At 33.4% G+C, this 19,434-nt stretch overlaps 1 protein-coding gene across 1 annotated transcript; it reads right to left on the bottom strand.

Moving 5' to 3' along the window:
- Positions 1-18: 18 nt before the first annotated feature.
- LOC107195084 lies at positions 19-18,890 on the bottom strand. The gene is made up of 12 exons (XM_015584856.1): positions 18,706-18,890; positions 16,567-16,822; positions 15,385-15,469; positions 15,124-15,303; positions 14,898-14,938; positions 13,134-13,293; positions 11,286-11,386; positions 10,596-10,731; positions 6,000-6,630; positions 2,436-2,902; positions 111-306; positions 19-34 (listed from the first exon to the last, which is right to left on the bottom strand). Exons 1-11 carry the CDS (start codon positions 18,726-18,728, stop codon positions 143-145), a joined length of 2,244 nt encoding a protein of 747 aa, XP_015440342.1. The 5' UTR covers positions 18,729-18,890; the 3' UTR covers positions 19-34; positions 111-142.
- Between the last annotated feature and the right edge of the window lie 544 nt (positions 18,891-19,434).

Here is a 19,434-nt window from a genome sequence, read left to right as displayed (position 1 = left end):
TGCAAACTTCAATATTCAGCGGTGTACATATCTTCTGTAATATATTGTTTTAAATTATATTAACATTAAAAAAGGAAACAAGAAGTATATTTACACTGTCAGAAACATACCCAGGTGTGGCGATTTACTAAATACACTATGTCTAAAAGTCAGAATACACAACTTCTTGTGGTTTTTCAAACTTTATTGGTCGATAGAATGTCAAAGACTGATCCCAGCCACGTGGCGCGGTATTATAGTTTGTCAGGTTGCAGACATTGCCGACCTTCGGTCCTGTATAAGTATCATTTTCGTAAAGCTTCTTACCTGCAAAATGAAAAGGGTATAACATATTATGTAAATTCAGATAACACATTCCAAAGTTCAACCCGCGGATTCAGATTTTTTTTTTTAAATTCTGAACGAAAGGAAGACAAAGATTATTATGCTACGACATTTTTGCTTATTTGTCGTGGTAGTTATCATAATTGTACATTATTTACTATCTTTTTTGCTTAACAACTACCGTTAGAATTAGGATATTACATGTGCAGCCCGAGACAATTTTTTTTCTTCAAATGTGGCTCAAGGAAGCTAAAAAGTTTGACATTCTTGCTTAGATGTTGAACGCGTAATGGATATAATATGAAGAATAACTTTGGTCTTTTATGGTGGGACTGACGTAAAAACTAAAAATGAATGAATTTTTGGGAACATCCGCTAAAGAAATTATTATACCAATCTCGTTGAAACTTTGATAATACTTTATTGTACAATTAAATTGAATATAAAAAATTTTATTTTTACGACAGTCCGCAAATATTATAATATTTATAAGAACTTATGTACACATTTTTTAACATCTTCACAGCATGAACCTACATTTATAATTTTATTGTTTCAATAAATCATATTTTTTAAAAGTTGCCTTTTTTTTGTAAATGTAATAAGTTCTTCAATTTTGCATTTTTTAGCTTCATAATACGTTCATGCTGTGAAGATGTTCCTGAAGATGGCTCCACATAAATCCTTATAACTATAACATTTATGGATTTGTCGTGAAAAGAAAGATTGTTGTATTCAGCTTAATTGCGCGGCAAAGTATTCTCAAAGTTTCAAAGAAATTGGTTTAACACTTTCTCCGCAATAAATGACGTTTTAATTCGTTTTTTTCTTATTTGTTAAAATATTTCTGCAGACTAATACATTCTGTTATATAATAGTTAATATTACCCTATATGTCAATAAATATACATGATATTAACCAAAGTTATTGTTTATATTAATCAAAAGAACCTTCCTATGGAGTGTCTAATACTTTCTTGAGTAACTGTATACAGGGGGTCTCACAAAGATGGGACAATTCGCAACATGCATATTCCTTGTACAAATACAAATCGAAAAGGCCTTTACCGTTTTGTAATCTAAAGCTCCATTTCCGAGATATTAGTAGCAGTTAAACGAACTCAAATAGCTGAGCGGTGGGTTCCACGGCCACACGTACATACAGGCGCAGAAAAGAAGAGCACGACCGAAGTCACTGGCCTCCAGGGACGAACCGATCCAAGTAAATACAATTAAATGCTTTCGTTTCGATTCCAAGTAATTTTAGTATCGATACTATTTCGATACCAAGTATTTTTAGTATCGATACTGTTTCGATACCAAGTATTTTCAGTATCGATACTGTTTCGATACCAAGTATTTTTAATTTCGATACTTTCGGTTGCAGTATATACTCGGTATCGAAAAGAAGTACTCATATCGAATGGAGCGAGTAATCGATTAGAAAGCTAATGAATGTGAAGGTAGTTGTGTCGTGCAGTTATATTACTTTATTAAAAAATGTTCATTAATAAAATATATCTTCGTTAAAATCAGAGATGGGCAAATTCATTATCTAGATAAAGAGTTTTGAGTAACGAATAAAACATGAAAAAGTATCTAATTTTTATGAGAAAATAATACAATTAAATACTGTGGATTTTCACTATGTATTATTCGAATAAAAATCTGCTCAACTCCGGTTATAATCTATCATATTAATGAAAGAGAACTTTGTATTCATTTTCCTACGATACAAGTAAGTTTCGATGCTTTTAATATGTAGATATCGATACTTTTTTTCGATACAAGTTATGTGTAAAAGTATCGATACCTTGACGGTATCGGTTTATCCCCACTGCCCTCTGCGTCTTGACTGTGTCTGCACGTCCGTGTGGCCCACCACTCATCTGATTGGAGTTCGTTTGACTGCCAATATCTCGGAAATGGAGCTTCAGGTTACAAAACAGTAAAGAACTTTTCGATTTGTATTTGCATGAGGAATATATGTATATGTTGCGAAAGGTCACATTTTTGTGTAACACCCTATATATTACATAGAAATAAAACGAAAGCTGAATAATACATGCAGGTGGATTAAAGCGAATTAAAGCACATGCGGGTTAACTTGCCGTCATCTGCGCAAATTTCATCGAATTTAAAATCCGGCGAAACGCCTTGCAACAAGTTGTCGAGAACAGGTGTGTTTCGTAAATGTTTAATCGTTTCCAGAATGTTCTCTTGGGAAGCTATCATCGAGAGTAACAACGATTTTGCTTCGGCCGGTATTTCCGACTCGGTGTTCACGTATTTCGGGTCGCCGCCATTGTTGCAGAACTTCTCAACCTCTTGGGACGTCACTGAACGGCGCCGATTAGAGTTATACTCCTCATGGTACATGGATGAGTAGTCCTGATCACCGTTCATCACGCTCGACGATTCGGATTTCTCACGGTAAATTATTTCCTCGCTACCGTAATCGTTCGTTTGGGAATCGCTGTCGTCCGACGTATACTCTGTGTCGTCGGTGGACACATAACCGTTGTTACGGTGGTCTTGAAGTTTTACAGACTGCTCGTATGCTTGCTGACCGCTTAGTCTGTATTATAATTGATTGAGATCACATTGCGATAGCACATGATTTTTATCATAATTCAAGTAAGAATTGTTCGAATCAGAGTAATTATAATTAAAATAAGAATAATATGTATAGTGGGAACATTTTGTCACATGGATGAGGTATCTTACCCGAGTTTGGATCATAATTAAGGAGTACCTTCACGAGCAAACTGGACTTCCGCTAGGGGAAAAAGTGGTGCAGGGAGGGGGGAGGGCTCCTACCACTTGATAAATTTATTTCAAGTACTGAAATAAATGTTAAATGAAATGTTAGTTTGACATAAATTTCAAGTAAAAGACATAAATTGCATATAAACTTACAGACATAAAAATTTCAAGTAAATGACAAATTCCCTAGTGGAAGCCGAGTTTGCACGTCAGTGTACATAGTTAATTGTAAAGAAAAATGACCCAATTAATGTAATTCAATAGATAAAATAAAGAATTGCTAAAAAATACTTTTTTATCGAGTCTTCTTTAAAATTGGTGCGCACTGTCTATTTAGTTTTATCCTACACTCTTTTGGGATTGGAAAAACTGACAAAATCGGCCTGGTGCTAGCTACTGGAACATAGCTGCCGCCACGATGTAAAAGTGGTGCCGTATTTACAAGCAGGTAACGAAATGTGATTATAGTGAGAGAGAGAGAGAGAGAGAGAGAGAGAGAGAGAGAGAGAGAGAGAGAGGATTATACTCTACGAAAGAAGTTAAAAAATGTGAATCAAACCAATTTATGTTTTTTATATTGTACGCTCTGTTAGAGCTGGTGACATGTTTTCTTTTCCTTTCGACGTAATAAAACGCACTACGTCACTTCCTTTTTGTACGAACCATAGATATGACATTACGTGTGCTTATTTAATATCCTACCCGATCAAAAACCTTTGGAACTTCCAGGTACGTGCAAGTTCTTTACTTTCGTGGCAATAATCCAAATAGCAGATGACGCCTTGAAGACGGCTTAAAGACGCCTCAGACCTAACATAGCCGTAAAATACGGGTCTTTAAAGGCCAATTCCCACTAGCCGTCTAGCCGGCGGCAGGCTAGCCGCCGTCAAGCAACCGTCAATTTCTTGGGTAATTCAAATGGCAATGACAAGGCGTCATGTGCTATCTGGGAACTGATACGACCATCTTATCTTCGTTCATTCCTGTCCAATGTTTACATTCTAACGATGTAAATATTAGCAGCTTCTTATATCGGATCGGCCATAATTTGTAATACAAACAATAGAGGACTAATCCAAGATACAAGATCAAATCAAAAATGTACAGGAAGGAAGTACCTACATCTTTTTACGGATATTAATTTCCGAAATTAATATGAACGAATTGAATATGAACATTAAATTAGTTGCCCGTATTTTTGAATACGACTACGACTACCCAGATAGCACATGACGCCTCGAAGACGTCCATTTTATGACTATTTTAGGTCTAACGCGTCTTTAAGCCGTCTTCAAGGCGTCATTAGACGACGTATGCTATCTGGGTAGTCGGTCTAGTACTCATTCTGTTCTATTCGTTTTCCACAATCCCTTACTATTTCAACAAAAAGAAAAAACAAAACCCTATTAATGTTTATAAATATTAACAAAAATAGGAGTCATTGATATTGAACTTTTAAGAATGTTCTGTTAAATTTTCCACTAAATTTATAACATTGTTGAATACTTAAGAAATTTTGCAATTTTCAATTGGCGTTTCTGATAGTTCGTTATGAGCTGAATACGAATCTGCAAGCCGTTTCTTTCCAGCACGTTCAATTTTTGAAAAACTTATTTTTTAAGAAAATTGCAAATTTTCAACTTTGGAGCTGTGTTATGTTTTTATAAGAATAGTTATTCTGTTTCTTTTGGCAGAAACCAATTCTTTGGAGTATTCCGAACAAAATGATATACCTTGTGATAATATTATAGACATCTAAATATATTTAAATAATGTTCAAAGTGAAAAGGACATCGAAAACGCACCAACTTTTGTTGATATTCGTCAATTTATTTCAGAAACTAAGGGACTAGGAGAAAATCTGACCATACCACGCGATAGAACAGACCTTTCTGCCAAGGAAGAGTGCTTCTTTATTCAAAGCAAAACAGATATTGTAACTATCCTTGACACCTGAAACAAATTTTAAGTTTTCGATGTTCTTTTCATTTTGAACATTATTTAACCATATTTAGATGTCTATAATATAATAAATACGTAGGTCATTTTGTTCGGAAGAGTCCAGACAACTATTTTGTGTAAAAAAAAATTGAATAACTATAACTATAAAAGCACAACACAGTTGCAAAGTAGAAAATGTGTAATTTCAGGAAAAAATTAATTTTTTCGAAAATTGGACGTGCTGGAAAGGAACGGTTTGTAGATTCGTATTAAGCTTATAAAGATCTATCAAACGCGCCTATTGGAGGTTACAAAAACGAAAAAAAGTTAAAATTTGTTGAACAGTGTAATTATTAAAAATTTGCAGAAGCCACCTTAAAAATAATACGTTGTTTTGATACTGTGAAAAGTAGAGATGGCGTGAACTGCTACTTGTGAATCACTCGTGATTCGATCGCGTTCGTTCCCAATCACGGTGATTATTCACAGTGATTCGTAATTTCTCGTGATCGTTTCTGATTGGTGGAGAAACCTAACAGTTCTTTACACGCGACACATAATCTGTATATTTTATATAAACGACATCAAAACAAAAATTCGAGTTATATCGTATAAACTGAAGGAATAATTAGAAACAATGAAGAATAATGAATAAATTAATGATTGTAAATTATAATCTACATGTTACCTAGCAAATCATTCTTTTAGAATTTCTTGTTTTTTCTACTGATTTTTACAAACACAAATAGTAATGTAATTCATCGTAAAATTATATTGAATACGTTTTTCTGTTTAAAAATTAAGGACTTACGATCGCAGTGAGTAAATTCACTCAAGATAAAAAAATCGCAATCACGGTTGTGAATGAAGTTAAATCACGACCGTGATCGTGATTCGGTGATCACTGTGATAAATCACCGTTAGTGATTTTGCACGCCATCTCTAGTGAAAAGTTCATTCTGTCTCACCTCCTGTGGTCCTCTTCAGCGTTGTACTTGACGGAACTATGCGTTTCAAAGAATCGCGCCAAGTCGTTATCTACGGAACATTGCTGCACAATCGGTATAACCTTTGGACTGATCTGTTTATACTGAAGAACTGGTCTGCAGGTTTTTTCGAATTCTTGTATCAATTGTTTAACTGGCACTGGCGTGTACTCGTTTCCTTCGTTATCGACACGAATAACATCGGTCTCCCGTTGGCCATTCACAATTTTCTCTCTGTTATTGATCGTGCTCTGCACGCATTCCGTCACGCGTTGCTCTTTGATGTAATTTTTACTGTCTTTGTTAGTAGCGCCCTGTGTATTAGGATAATAAGATCTGCTCAGCGAAGCCTTGTTATGGTTGTGGTTGCGCCTGTTAGTGTTAGTTAACGCCATCGAAGCATTTTCATAATTGTTACTTTTAGCGTGGTAATTGTTATATCGCTCGATATCAGGCTCCAATGTAGCTCGCCGTGATTTCTCGACGGTCGACGATCGATATTTGTCAATAGGAAAATCATTGTCGGTACCAACGGCCACTTCACGGAGATATATCTTTTTCACCTCGGTTAAGTGGTTGCATTCTTTACCGTTGCATCGATAGTGATTCCTGTCTGAAACGTATAACGATCGAAGTATAAACTTCTATTCGACGTTACATTCGAAACTCCGATATGAGATTGATAATACAGTGGGCGTCAAAAGTATTCGTACACCCTTTAGAACGGAACAACTTTTCGAAAATTGCTCCAAATGACTTGAGTACTTTTGTAAAATTAGAGACATTAGTTTACTAAATGACGTGTAAAAAAAAACTTGAAAAACTTACAATTGGTCCAAATCGCGAAGAAAATAGTGAAGGTCGTTTTTTACAACTTTTTAATCTCAGGCTATAATGAAAATATAATAAATACGTATCGAAGATTTATGTTAGTTGTTACATACGAAGACACTCTCGTGACTTCTTAACCCTATCGGGAGTTGGAATGCATTCGGCCAGATTACGTAATTGCCCACGGGGTGTTATGGTGTGGCCAGATTTTCTTGGAAAACTGTTTCCGTCGAGGAACAGGCGTGTCCCCCACACTACTTTTTGACTCGCGTTTTCGGGATATAAAAACGGACGCGTAGGTACAGCTCATCCGCGGATCATACTCATACCAGAAGTCTAGTTGGTGAGATCGGGTATTAAAGTCCCTTTCAAGCATTTTTAAAAGTAAGCTAAACTCTGTACAACAAACCTCCGCATTTCTCAGTGCATGAAAAACCGAGAACGTTGGAATTAGCTTCTGCGACCACAACTTACACTAACATTTGTAAAACCTTTACTTTCCTGAATATACTTTTATACATTTATATATTTATAATACAGTGTTGTTCATTTCACCTCTAGAATAATGTCTAAATTCCCAGTTAGAACCGAACCCACAAAGGCACACTTTTACCTCTCGAAGTGTACCGAATTCTTAAAGTTTCGAAGCCCATACTAACAATCCTAGTGGGTCCCTGAGATGTAATAGACTCAGGTTCGTCCACGACAACCTATCCCAGTGGCTCCCTGTGATGAAATAGGCACAGGTTCGTCCACGTAACAAACTCTAAAAAACCGAACTCGCCATTTACTCGGCTTTCGCAGCCGCTTAGCCCTGGCTCGTAACATAGTTATACGGTACATACTGAAATTTTCATTGAAATCGGTCGAAAAAAATTTCCAAATATATATGGTAAATATGTGATAGACCTTCTTATAAATTCTTGAGATTTTCAGTATTGTCTAATTATTATTGACAATAGAAACTAGATAAAAATGGCTTTCAATTAATATCAATGCTATTTATTAAAAAGCCGACACTTTAAGGGGACTTTCTCATTCAAAATAGAAAAAAAAACACTTTTTTAATATTTCTTTATAAAAAAACTATTATATTTAGAAACATAATTCCTTTTGTACGCTATTATATATATTATTAAGGACATAAAGAAATTTTTTCTAACACTTTTAGTTCACCACGACCGCTGTAGAGGGCGTCTTCCAAAAAGCCACGTTTTAATCGGTGCGACTCTTTTGCAGACGTCCTGTAAAAAATTAAGTAAAAATTCAAACGGGATTCTATTCGTGAGACTTAAAACTAGACAATAAACCTCTAAAAGTTCATAAACCTACCCCCCCTTTTTTATACAGGGGTGAATTGCCCCCAAAAAAGAGTGATTTTTCGAATTTTTCGGCAAAATATGTATAAAACGATAAAAAATACAAAAAATAAAATATTTTAGAGGTTTATTGTCTAGTTTTAAGTTTCACGAATAGAATCCCGTTTGAATTTTCACTTAATTTTTTACAGGACGTCTGCAAAGTGTCGCACCGATTAAAACGTGGCTTTTTGGAAGACGCCCTCTACAGCGGTCGTGGTGAACTAAAAGTGCTAGAAAGAATTTCTTTATGTTCTTAATAATATATATATAATAGCGTCCTAAAGGAATTATGTTTCTAAATATAATAGTTTTTTTATAAAGAAATATTAAAGAAGTGTCTTTTTTTTCAATTTTGAATGAGAAAATCCCCTTAAAGAAATATGAAAACACCGATAGTTAAATTTCAAAGTGCTGCCATATTTCTAATTATCAACTTTTTTCCTTAATTCTGGTCCCTGTCATAGCCAAGCTCATCCTAATTAAGAATTTTCTTGCCTTTTTTATTTCAGAGAGGCAGAACGGCCGGAATCACGGACACCATTCTTCTGTAAGCGATTGTGTACGAAGGCTTGCAGTGTTACGAAGTTTTATGTTTTCTCGACATAAAAATTTATAAATGTTCTTCAAATATGTACAAATATACCCTGAAACGTTGATTGTAAAAAGTCTTAGTTATAGTCTTTTTGCTAAAAATCCCAAATGGCGTCTACGCCAGAATACCTCCTTAAATAAGTATTATGTGCATCATATTATACCTAATATTTATTTTTGTTGCACTAGAGAAGATTATTGTTACGTATAGACAATAAAAAAAAAAAGTGCAAGTACTTCCAAGTAGTAGGGTAAACCAACCAGTAATTGCCTGCATTCCAGTGAATGACCATTAGATAAGAAATGTAAATTATAAATTTAATAATTATTAAATGTTTATAAATGGAGCGTTGTTGCACTTTTAATATCCCATATTTTTAGATTAGCGTATTAAGCAAACATTACATAGTAAGTATAATTATTATTAAAAATATTTCAGAAATGTAGTAGTCATTTACTGGGGTTTTACACGTTTTGCACTTTATAAATAATCTTGAGAAAATTACGACAAGAATAAGTCATTATTTTTATAAAAATTCCAAGAAAAATAAGTGGAATTGCGATTTTAACAGCTGTTTTGATGTTATAAATAAATACATTCAACTATTAATCTTAAACGTCCAGAAATTCAACAATTCGGCTATTCACAGGTTGGTTTGCCCTATTACCAAAAATACAATTTATCCTACTAATACGAAAGTTAATTTTAGAAGACTAACTGTAGTAAGATTGAATGCCATTATGTTTCTAATTAGAGCCGCCTAATCAATATAAAGCTTTCGATTGGCAACGAAGTGCAGGCCGTTGTTTATTTTAGATTTTAGATATACAAGATAAAAGAACGAGGCAACGGACTCGCATCGACTGAATAACATCGACTGCGTTTGCCAATTGACACCTGTGGGTCGTTGCACTCCTCGCGAACCCTCGACACACAAATTTACCATCGGTCCGTATCTAAACAATACATCGATACGATTCTTTCTGAATACATATCGATTATACATCAATTATTATATATTATATAGGTACAAACAAGCCCACGTTGCAAACAGACCTGGCCACTTCTAAAATGATATTATATATTTGAAATATTATTTCGAAAGCATGTTATTTTATTTTCTAATCATTAGAAATAATTCGTAGAAATAATTGTGAAATTGTTCATTGAAATTATATCGAGTGACTCGGTTTGCGTTTAATTTAGATATTGACATTTTTCTGAAGAGTAACAGCCCTCTTCCATCTTCCACACTAGTAGTGAAACTATTATTTTCTTTTGCGACAATATTAGAAGGGCCCAAGCAATAATCACTCATGGATCAACTTTTTGAAGAGAGGCTTCTGCCTAAAGTAAATTGCTATAATGATTTCTTAAAATAAAATCTTTTTGTTACATATTATTTTGAGTATTATTTCTTTTTCCAAATTTGAAATAATACATTATTTGAAATTGCTATTATTTCAAATGCATCGATACTATTTGCATTTTCAAATAACAGTATTGAAAATAAAGTTCCGAAATAAATTATTTCAAATAGTTATTTCTTATTTCCATTTCAAATGAAATTTGCCCAGGTCTGGTTGCAAACGGACGCAGATTAGAGAATAAGTAAGCTTCAACAGGAATAACTATGAAGTCAGATTTGTAGCTTAAATTTAAGTCTTTGGAAGCGGTTAGCTTTGTGTTTATAGTTCGAAAACAATACGAACAAACTAAAATATAATATGAAGCGCTGCCAAATAGACGTGCCAAGTAAATTCTGTGAAATAAGGGATTCTGTAGTTTGCATACCTGTCGTGGGTGAATACGTGTCGTTCAAAGACAAATCCACGGTAAACGGGTTATAAAATGGTTTCTCGTCGTATGGTTCTGGCGCAAAAACCGAAAACGGAGATGCGGATGAAAATTTCGAGCTGCCATTCATTTCCTGTAGAGAATCAAAGTTATGTTCTCAAAAGTTTTGATGGATAATATGATCGTTATGGTTTTGTGGAAACAATAAACAATTGCGTTAATATACGGTACATCTCATAACTATAAAACCATCTTAATGAATTATAATGAAGTATTGGAAAGTGGTACCTATTTCACTACAGAGAGAAATACTATACATGTATGTACAGGGTGGTCCACGCAACTTGTTCACCCTGAATAACTTCTGAAGCTTGCATTGTATGAATAAACTTTTGATAGAAAAGTTGTATGGTTTAGAGGAATACATTATGTAATGCATATATTTTTTTTGGAAGTACAGGCGTTTTGGAGATTTGAAGGTAAACTTCGTTTTTTCAAATAGAATGCTATATTTTTTATGCCAAAATATCGAAAAGCGTTAAATTTTGAGTAAAAAAGTACTGACCTTTATTAGCCGTAAACTTAATAATTAACGAATAATTTCACTTTGTTTTTTGAAAATGGTCTGAGCGTAATATCAATTGGAGCGTAAAATCAAGTGTTCATTACCTGTTTCCTTATAAACACTGGCGTTTTTTGCATTCCTGGCGTGCTGGGTGTTTGCGGTTGATCTTTATCTACAACCCATTTTTCGGATCGTTTCCTACGTTTCGCAAATATTTCAGCACCTATAAATCATTCATATATTTAATGTACATGGTTACGTTTAAATGAATCTTCCCAGCGAAGTTTATTCAAACTCATTGACTGTTGATATTTTTCATGAGATTAACACGATTACGATGTTATTACAGTAGCAGTAGAATTTGGATTAGTCGAACTAGATGAATGCTAAACATTTTGAAAAACGCTACAAGTTTATAACCGATTAATAATTGTTAAGTTAAGAGAACTAAAAAGTTAGTGCAGCGTTTCTCAAACTGTGGTACCTACATGTACCACTAATGGTACATTATGTTATTTTTGGTGGTACAATTTTTACGCAAAATGTTTTAAACCTTTCTGTTGAAAAAAATTACTTATTTATTTTAAAATAATAAAGAAGTAATATTAAACATGTTCAGTGAAACAGGCACACCTTTCGCATTACATAATCCCCACCAATAATAAATCTCCTTAATATTTGCTCGTTTATTATTACCCACCATTTACTATATTTTATTATTAATTAAATAAAATATATAATTACATAAAATAAATTTAAAATGTTTTGTTCTTCGATTATAAACACTCCATTTGGGATGTATTGTAAATGCTTTTATGGTGGAAGATACATTTTTTGATTCTTATTTATGTGGTACAAAATTTAAAGAGTTGAGATGAGAAATGGCGAATGACAGAATGTGGAATTAGAAGCACTGAAGCTATACAACATAAATTACTAGTACACCCACGAATATAATACGAGGCTGAGTCAGTAAATAATCTTACATGTTTTTATTGGAAAAAGAATTTTAATTAAGATAGCCTAATACTTCAATACTAATGTTTCAATTCCTCGAGAAAAAAATTTCCTTGAGGTGACTAACGGCATGGTAATCACACGGTGTGCGGTCAAGTGAATAAATGGGATCTAGGAGACACCGCAGTTCGATCAGTTTTTGGCAGCTCTGGCGGTTTGTGAGGCCTTGCATTGTCATACTGTCACGCCATGAGGTTACTGATTGTAAGTAAGTCACGACGTTTGAACTAGATTCCAGGTTTCAAAGAATTCTCAAAGAGTTCAAAACACGCGTCTCTAGTTGTTATGTGTACCAATAAGTAGGCCACTATTTTCTGTGAAATTCTGTATTTTATTCGAAATAATTCAACAGCAATATTCGTAACAATATTCGTTATTTGTTCCCATCATCATCCGTCATTTTGACTAAACAGACAGTTCTTTTGAGTCTAAAATTTTATTATACATATACCACCATATTGAAGCTACAATGAATTACTTATCGGTACATCTAATAAAATAATTCCCAAAGATGAATTGTTTTATATGTATACCTGAAATAAAACTGTATACAATTAAATTTACAGTTTCTATCAATATAAGAAAGTTACATATTGACTCTGCCTCGTATACATATGTATACAATAGTTGTTCACCCCAACAGAGCTGCGAAGAAGGTTGGTAAAATGCAATAATAATATAGATTTTAATAATTAACTACCCTAAAAATCTGAACGCACCTCCAATGAGGTGACGAAACGAACGACTTTCTTTATTACTGATTTTCGAATATTAGATTGTTTGATTCATCACAACTCGTGTGAACGGAGTTCTACTGTAATGAAAAGTTAACCAGAATTGCTATAAAATTCTAAAGCGACAAGAAACTTCATTAGGATTATTATGTAATACACAATTAATAAAAGTAAACACACAATTAATTATTTGAACTATAAACATGAATAAGTTCTTACCGCGGCCTTTCTGAGTGTTTAGATCACGCACGATGTTAAAGAATTTCTCAGGATTCTTTGGCATTGGTTCTATATTTACTTCTTCGCCCAAAGCTTGAATGCCGTGTATATCCAATACTTTTCCATGTGGATTCATCATGCATTTTAGGGGAATTTTATCCTAGAAAAACATTTCAAGTAAAGTAGAATTATGTATTTGTTTGACTCTCAGATAATGAATGTGGATCATTCAAGACCTAGAATATAAGCTTACGCTAAAACGCAGGCTAAAAAAGGTATAGCTGGATAAGATGGTCAAAAGTGCCTTTACGCCAAATTGAAGAAAGAAGAAGAAGTATTTACATTCAATATGTTACGAAGTGACTCTTTTACGACATTGAACGCTCGTAAATATAGAAGTTGTTTTTACATCGAAAGGATTTCTTTTAAGTTGATTAGACATTTGTTACTCCGCTTAGTGAATATACTATAAGCCTGTAAAGTCTAAGACTTATACCCATTTCTCGAATACTCTGTATAGTGCTCCTCTAGATTTCTAAAAAACAACCATATGACGCTCGGAATATCTTTTACCAACGAAAATAAAATTTCTTACTTTTTATTAGACCTCTAAAACGATATAAACATTACTATTACCATTACTAGAAAATTTGGTTGTTTTTCACTTATTCTTTAACGATAAAATATAGACCATTTACACACGCAAAAGGCAAACAGTCAGAAAAATAAAATATATGATCGATACAGAACAATAGTATTTATTTAAAACAAGTGAAGAAATAAGTTTTTGATACTAAATGATCTGACGAAAATGAACACGACAACAAAGATCGTAAAAATACATTTATCTCTAGAGGGAAGCAAATGTTCTTGATCAGAGATCAGTGCACTATGCTCGCGCATGTGCAGCCCTTGAATGCTTGACATTTCTGAATGAATGTTACTTGTCGTACGATGTACAAAAAAAGAATCGCATTCGGTGCATCTATAAATAATCATTAAACATACTGATACTGGACTCCTTTACTCCTTTAATAGATATGTATAAGAATGTACTAACGTTTCATCAGTAATCAATATCGACATACTGATTTTTAACCAAAATAACTTGAAAAATGTACGTTTATTAAATAGATCGAATAAATGATTAATTCTGAATAATTCTGAAATTTATTTGATGAATAATTTCTGAAATTTATTTTCAGTCCTTTCATATTTTATTAAAAGTTTAAAAGTAGATTGGTCTTGTAATCTTAAAATAAAATATTGTAATGAATGAATTGTAAAATTTGAATATGCATTTATTCTATAAATCAAATATTCTCTTCTGGAAAATTTCATTTGTCGTGCAATGAAATGTAAGTATGAAGTACATGTATATTTTTAAGTAAAATAAAAGTTCAAGAAAATGGACGCTTTGCAGACCAAAAATATACATGTACAGGGTGGTTTTTTATTGGCTATACAACCGACAGATTTTTCCGGAAAAAAGTTATAAGTGTGAAAGAAAAGCTATTAATTAAAGACCTTCGTTTTCGAAAAAATCATCTTTGAACATTCATCTCGTACGTTTGCATGTATGTATAAGCTAATTTTCAATGCCATTTTTCTCGAAAACAAAGCTCTTCTTGGAAACCTTTCTTCTAAACACTCGACTAATTCTTCCATAAAGAATCACTCCCTTCTCTGTTCACCCATAAAAATCTTTGTCATTTTCGTTAAGGATTACAGATTGAAAATTGAAAGAAAGTATATACAACTTACCCTCTGGGAAGGGGTGGAGGGCTCTTCTACGTCTTCTAAGCCTATAATACAATAATTCAACGAATTAACGTAGAGAATTGGTCTATTTTAATAAACTTTAATTACTAAATATAAATTTTCAAAACTGTGTTTCAATTCGACAATTTAATATATATTTATCTTGTGTGTGTGTGTGTGTAATGTTTATAAATTTACTGAATCTACATTAATTTCAGTATATACGTACCGTTACCATCATGAATCCATTTCACGGATCGTTTCTTCCTGTTTACGTACATAGACTGACCCTTACTCTTCATGTTTTTCACGTCGCTCAATGAATGTGAAATTCGTCGTGCTAATTCCACCTGATCCTCGACAGTTGGATGCGTTGGTGCATAAAAATAGGAAGATGCGAACATTTTCCCTTTAAATAAATTTTTGTTTAAAGTAAACATTTCTGAAAATGGTTCTTTATATTGTGGCCTGTTATCAATTATTGACTTACTATTTTTCGACTGCATAACCCCCTCCGTGTCTGAGGCCGGAGTAAGCAGTTTCTGCAAGTTGACTGGAGTACTGCTATTGCTCTCCTACCAACCGACAATGTGTTACAAAACTTTTATATTAAACACTTGGCTATTTTTATGTATGACAAGTTAATCGTATACAAAATTATTGGGTTCATAAACATTTCATATATCTCTTATTTGGTGTAATCAGATCATAAAATAAAACAAAACTACGATAGTAATAAACGTTTGTTGCTATTTAATATATACAGACCACAATAAATTCTTATAAATATTTCTAGAGGTAACGATTTTCGTTACATGAATTACATCCCAGATAGCATACGACGTCTAATGACGATCTTGAAGACGGCTTAAAGGCGGGTTAGACCTAAAATAGCCGTAAAATGGACGTCTTCAAGGCGTGATGTGCCATCTGGGATTGCAATAAGATTGTCATTAATAAGAATGTTATTTTAAAAAGTAACAGATTTTAGTTCTAATTGTAAAAGTTTTATTTCATTGGATGTAACAAATTTTAATGTACCCTTATAAATTATAAAAACTTATGAATTATATAATAACTTTCTTTTCGTATTTTATGTTTTTGTTCAGAAATAACCGAGTGCTTAGATGAGACAACACAAATTTCTGGGAACAATACAATTATAATGTGCTCTATAGAATCAGAATTTATATAAAAAAAACAGAAGTACATACTTCCAAGTAAGAAGTAACAATAAGTACCAGACATTGCAAGTGTTTACTATTAAAACGTGATTTATAACTGAAAACAAAGTTATTTGCATTTCCGTAAAAGACACAATAATAAGTTTTCTAAGAAAGAAATTCTTACTACGCACACGTTGTGCACAATACACAGACGACACACACACACAGACACATTTTTATTATTGTCTTAAATATTGGAAAATATGACCCTGCAGATAATCATTTGATAGCTTTTATAACATCGAGAAAATCTGGATATTAAACTATTGAAGAATAATATTGCATATCAATATTAAAATTTAAGGTAACATTACTTGGAGTCAAGAATTTGAAGAAGAAATAAGGAATTCGAGAATCTAATATTTGACATAATCAATTTATAATATATTATATTAGAGATATTGTGAAACTAGTTTCACTTTTTAAATTGCAATTTATAAACTCACCATATCGACGTGCAGTATCTTCGAAGTTAGATTCTCAAGGAAATTCCTCTTCACGGGGTCGTGTCTATCAGAGGGTTTAAAGCCACGGGAACGTATTACAACATTATCCGCGGAAATACTTCGTTGCAGATAATTTTTCTCTTGAGTATTACTATAATTTACGCTGTACCGATATTCAGCATCCTTCGAATTTTTAGACACGAAACCGTACGAATTGTATGTCGTGCTTAAAACGTTTTTCTTTTCGTTATTATATCTGTCGAAATAGAAACTGTCAACATTAGTCTACCTACTATATTATATTATTGTTTTGCATAAACTATCAAAGAATGGTATTAATTTTCATTGCAAGATCGATAAAGAGAAACAATGAAAAACAAACCCAGATAGCACATGACGCCTTGAAGACTGCTTAAAGACGCCTTAGACTTAAAATAGCCGTAAAATAGACGTCTTTAAGGCTTCATGTGCTATGTGGGAAGACTGCTTTAAATTATCCCAAACATTGATACAATAAAATAATTGCCCTATACAAAGTATTGAAATAAAAAAAAAAAATAAGCGTTATTAGGAAGGGTAGCATAATTACTCTTGTTAGCAGCGACAGCGTGTAAATTTTGTATAATACTGTTATTTGTGATTAAATATTATTTAATCGAAACCAATGCATTCATATGCTGTAGTATTGTTTATAAAAGGGAGAAGAAGAGCGAAACTGCGGAAAGTAAACGCGACAAATGAATCTCATCGTCTAAAGTCTAATCTAACAGAACTGAATAAATTAAATCCGCGAAATTCATCACGCATTACTTCTTGCATCGAAGATTACACATCGCGTTGTGAACTTATAAATACGTACGCGATACCATTCCTGTCATGGATCAGTTAAATGTAGTTAATTATAGAGAAACTGCGAACCCTACAGAACTAAAACTGGTGATATTTTCGATCGTTTTGCAGTTGTTCGTCGGCGTAACAGCAGTTCTTACTTGATAAAAATAAAAAGTGGATGAACGACGAAAAGAAATTCAATCGATACCAGACACAGAAGCAAATCAGTTTATATCGAAGGGAATTGGTTCTCTTCCAAACAACCAATTAATTCCGCGTTGCGGTATTGGCAGCGTTACAATGAGGTTCTGTGCAAAAGAAATGCTAAATTTATCTGGTGTAACGTAATACGCAGTTACACTTTCAACATTTTCCTTCCAAGTGTATTACCTGTGCTCTATTTTTTAGGGATGCAATTGTAAGGCCTATTGCTACGAAATTCTTCTTTATGACCGATGAACTTTTATAAAAGTAACTAATTCGCATATAAAACTTGTTTCCAATTTCATGAATTATTTTTGACGTTGTCCTCAGTGTCACGTTTAAATCACTTTAGACGCAATTAGCGAAATATTATCGACAGTCAAACTGTCACTGTTCAGCCAACACTTCGATACATGAACATTTAAAGAAAACAGGGACACGAAATATTTCTAATCGAATCATAATAAAGAACAATCATTTTAGAATTCAGTTTTCATCGTAAATTAAACGGAGTTATTACATCGACCTTTTACATGTGTACTTAAATCCATTATTACGAGAGAAATCATCAAAGGTTCTAACGATAAGACTCTTAGAACGGAATATGTGTGTACATACTTTGAATTAATACCCTTATCACATGCTTACTGGTTTAACAAAATTTTTAGTATTAATAGTTCAAGGTATCTTCGGGTCTGTTGTATAAGTTTTATACATTAATACACTTATTATCAGATTTGTTTTATACTTTAAATGTGAAAATAGTGCATTCCAGGTGGGCGAGAAGGAAACTTTTCGAAATATTGCAAACAATACTTTTCAATTTTAATAAAGAACACCAAAACTTGGCGATAAATCTTAAAATTTGAAAATTATCCTACGCTAATTTGAGTCTGAAAAGAAATCACATCACTGTCCGTTTTAGTCGTTACAGCGCATAGTTAGAGAGGTTTAATTCGAGTTACGTTTTCGTAGCAAGAAGTAAACGTAGCCACTTAATGACAAGCCAAAGACCGTTCTTTCATAAAAAGAAAAAAAAAGTCTTTCTTCATTTCTTCTCCCTCCCAGACTTTTCTTTTCAAAACAAAGAAAATGAAAGTTTACTTATCGAACGGTGCCTTCCTCATTTCGACGTTTTACGCACGTTTCGCTCGATCCTCTCCTTTTTCTTTTGAACGTTATGTCGTTTTCTTTTTCGATATGTTCTTTTTTTACGAATTTACGTAACCCGCGACCGTACTATACTCAGAACGAAGTGCTCCGTACGGGAAGAGCACGAATCTCACGACGAAGGCTCCCTCGCCATGAGACAAAATCACATCTTACAATATGTTCCCTGGCACGCACGAACGTATCGTCGGTTTGGTGCAAGAGGTGGTCGGCTGGGCACACACAACCACGAGTAACTCCGTCAGCACGGCACTAAGTGGCTAGCAGTCACCACTATCGCTCGACAGTGGTTCATTCATAACCGAGAGCCAGGTTTTACGTTCGCAAAACGGACAGCAAACAATAGAGAAAAGAAACTTTTACATTTACTAGGATATCATTAATTTTTTGTTATTCGAACTTGTATATTTCATGCCCCAGCTACATCCTTTAATAAACATTCGATGGTTTTCGTGTTTCACCTACATACGTAACAGAATCCTCTTCTAAAGGGAGTCGTCCAAACGTTTAACCGAAGTCGAAGGATAAGCTTGTCACTTATTTAAGCAAGCCTCCCTCACTATTGCTACCTTTCTGTCAATAAATAAAACACCGGTATTTTCCGTTTGAAAAATGTTTTCTTTTTTTTCTTATTTAAAACGTTCACTTAGATGAGATGAATTA

The sequence above is a fragment of the Dufourea novaeangliae genome, unplaced genomic scaffold, assembly GCF_001272555.1.
Source record: "Dufourea novaeangliae isolate 0120121106 unplaced genomic scaffold, ASM127255v1 scaffold50, whole genome shotgun sequence".
NCBI lineage: Eukaryota > Metazoa > Arthropoda > Insecta > Hymenoptera > Halictidae > Dufourea > Dufourea novaeangliae.
Note: the sequence above shows the minus strand (reverse complement) of the source record. Positions and strands in the feature narration are given on the sequence as shown.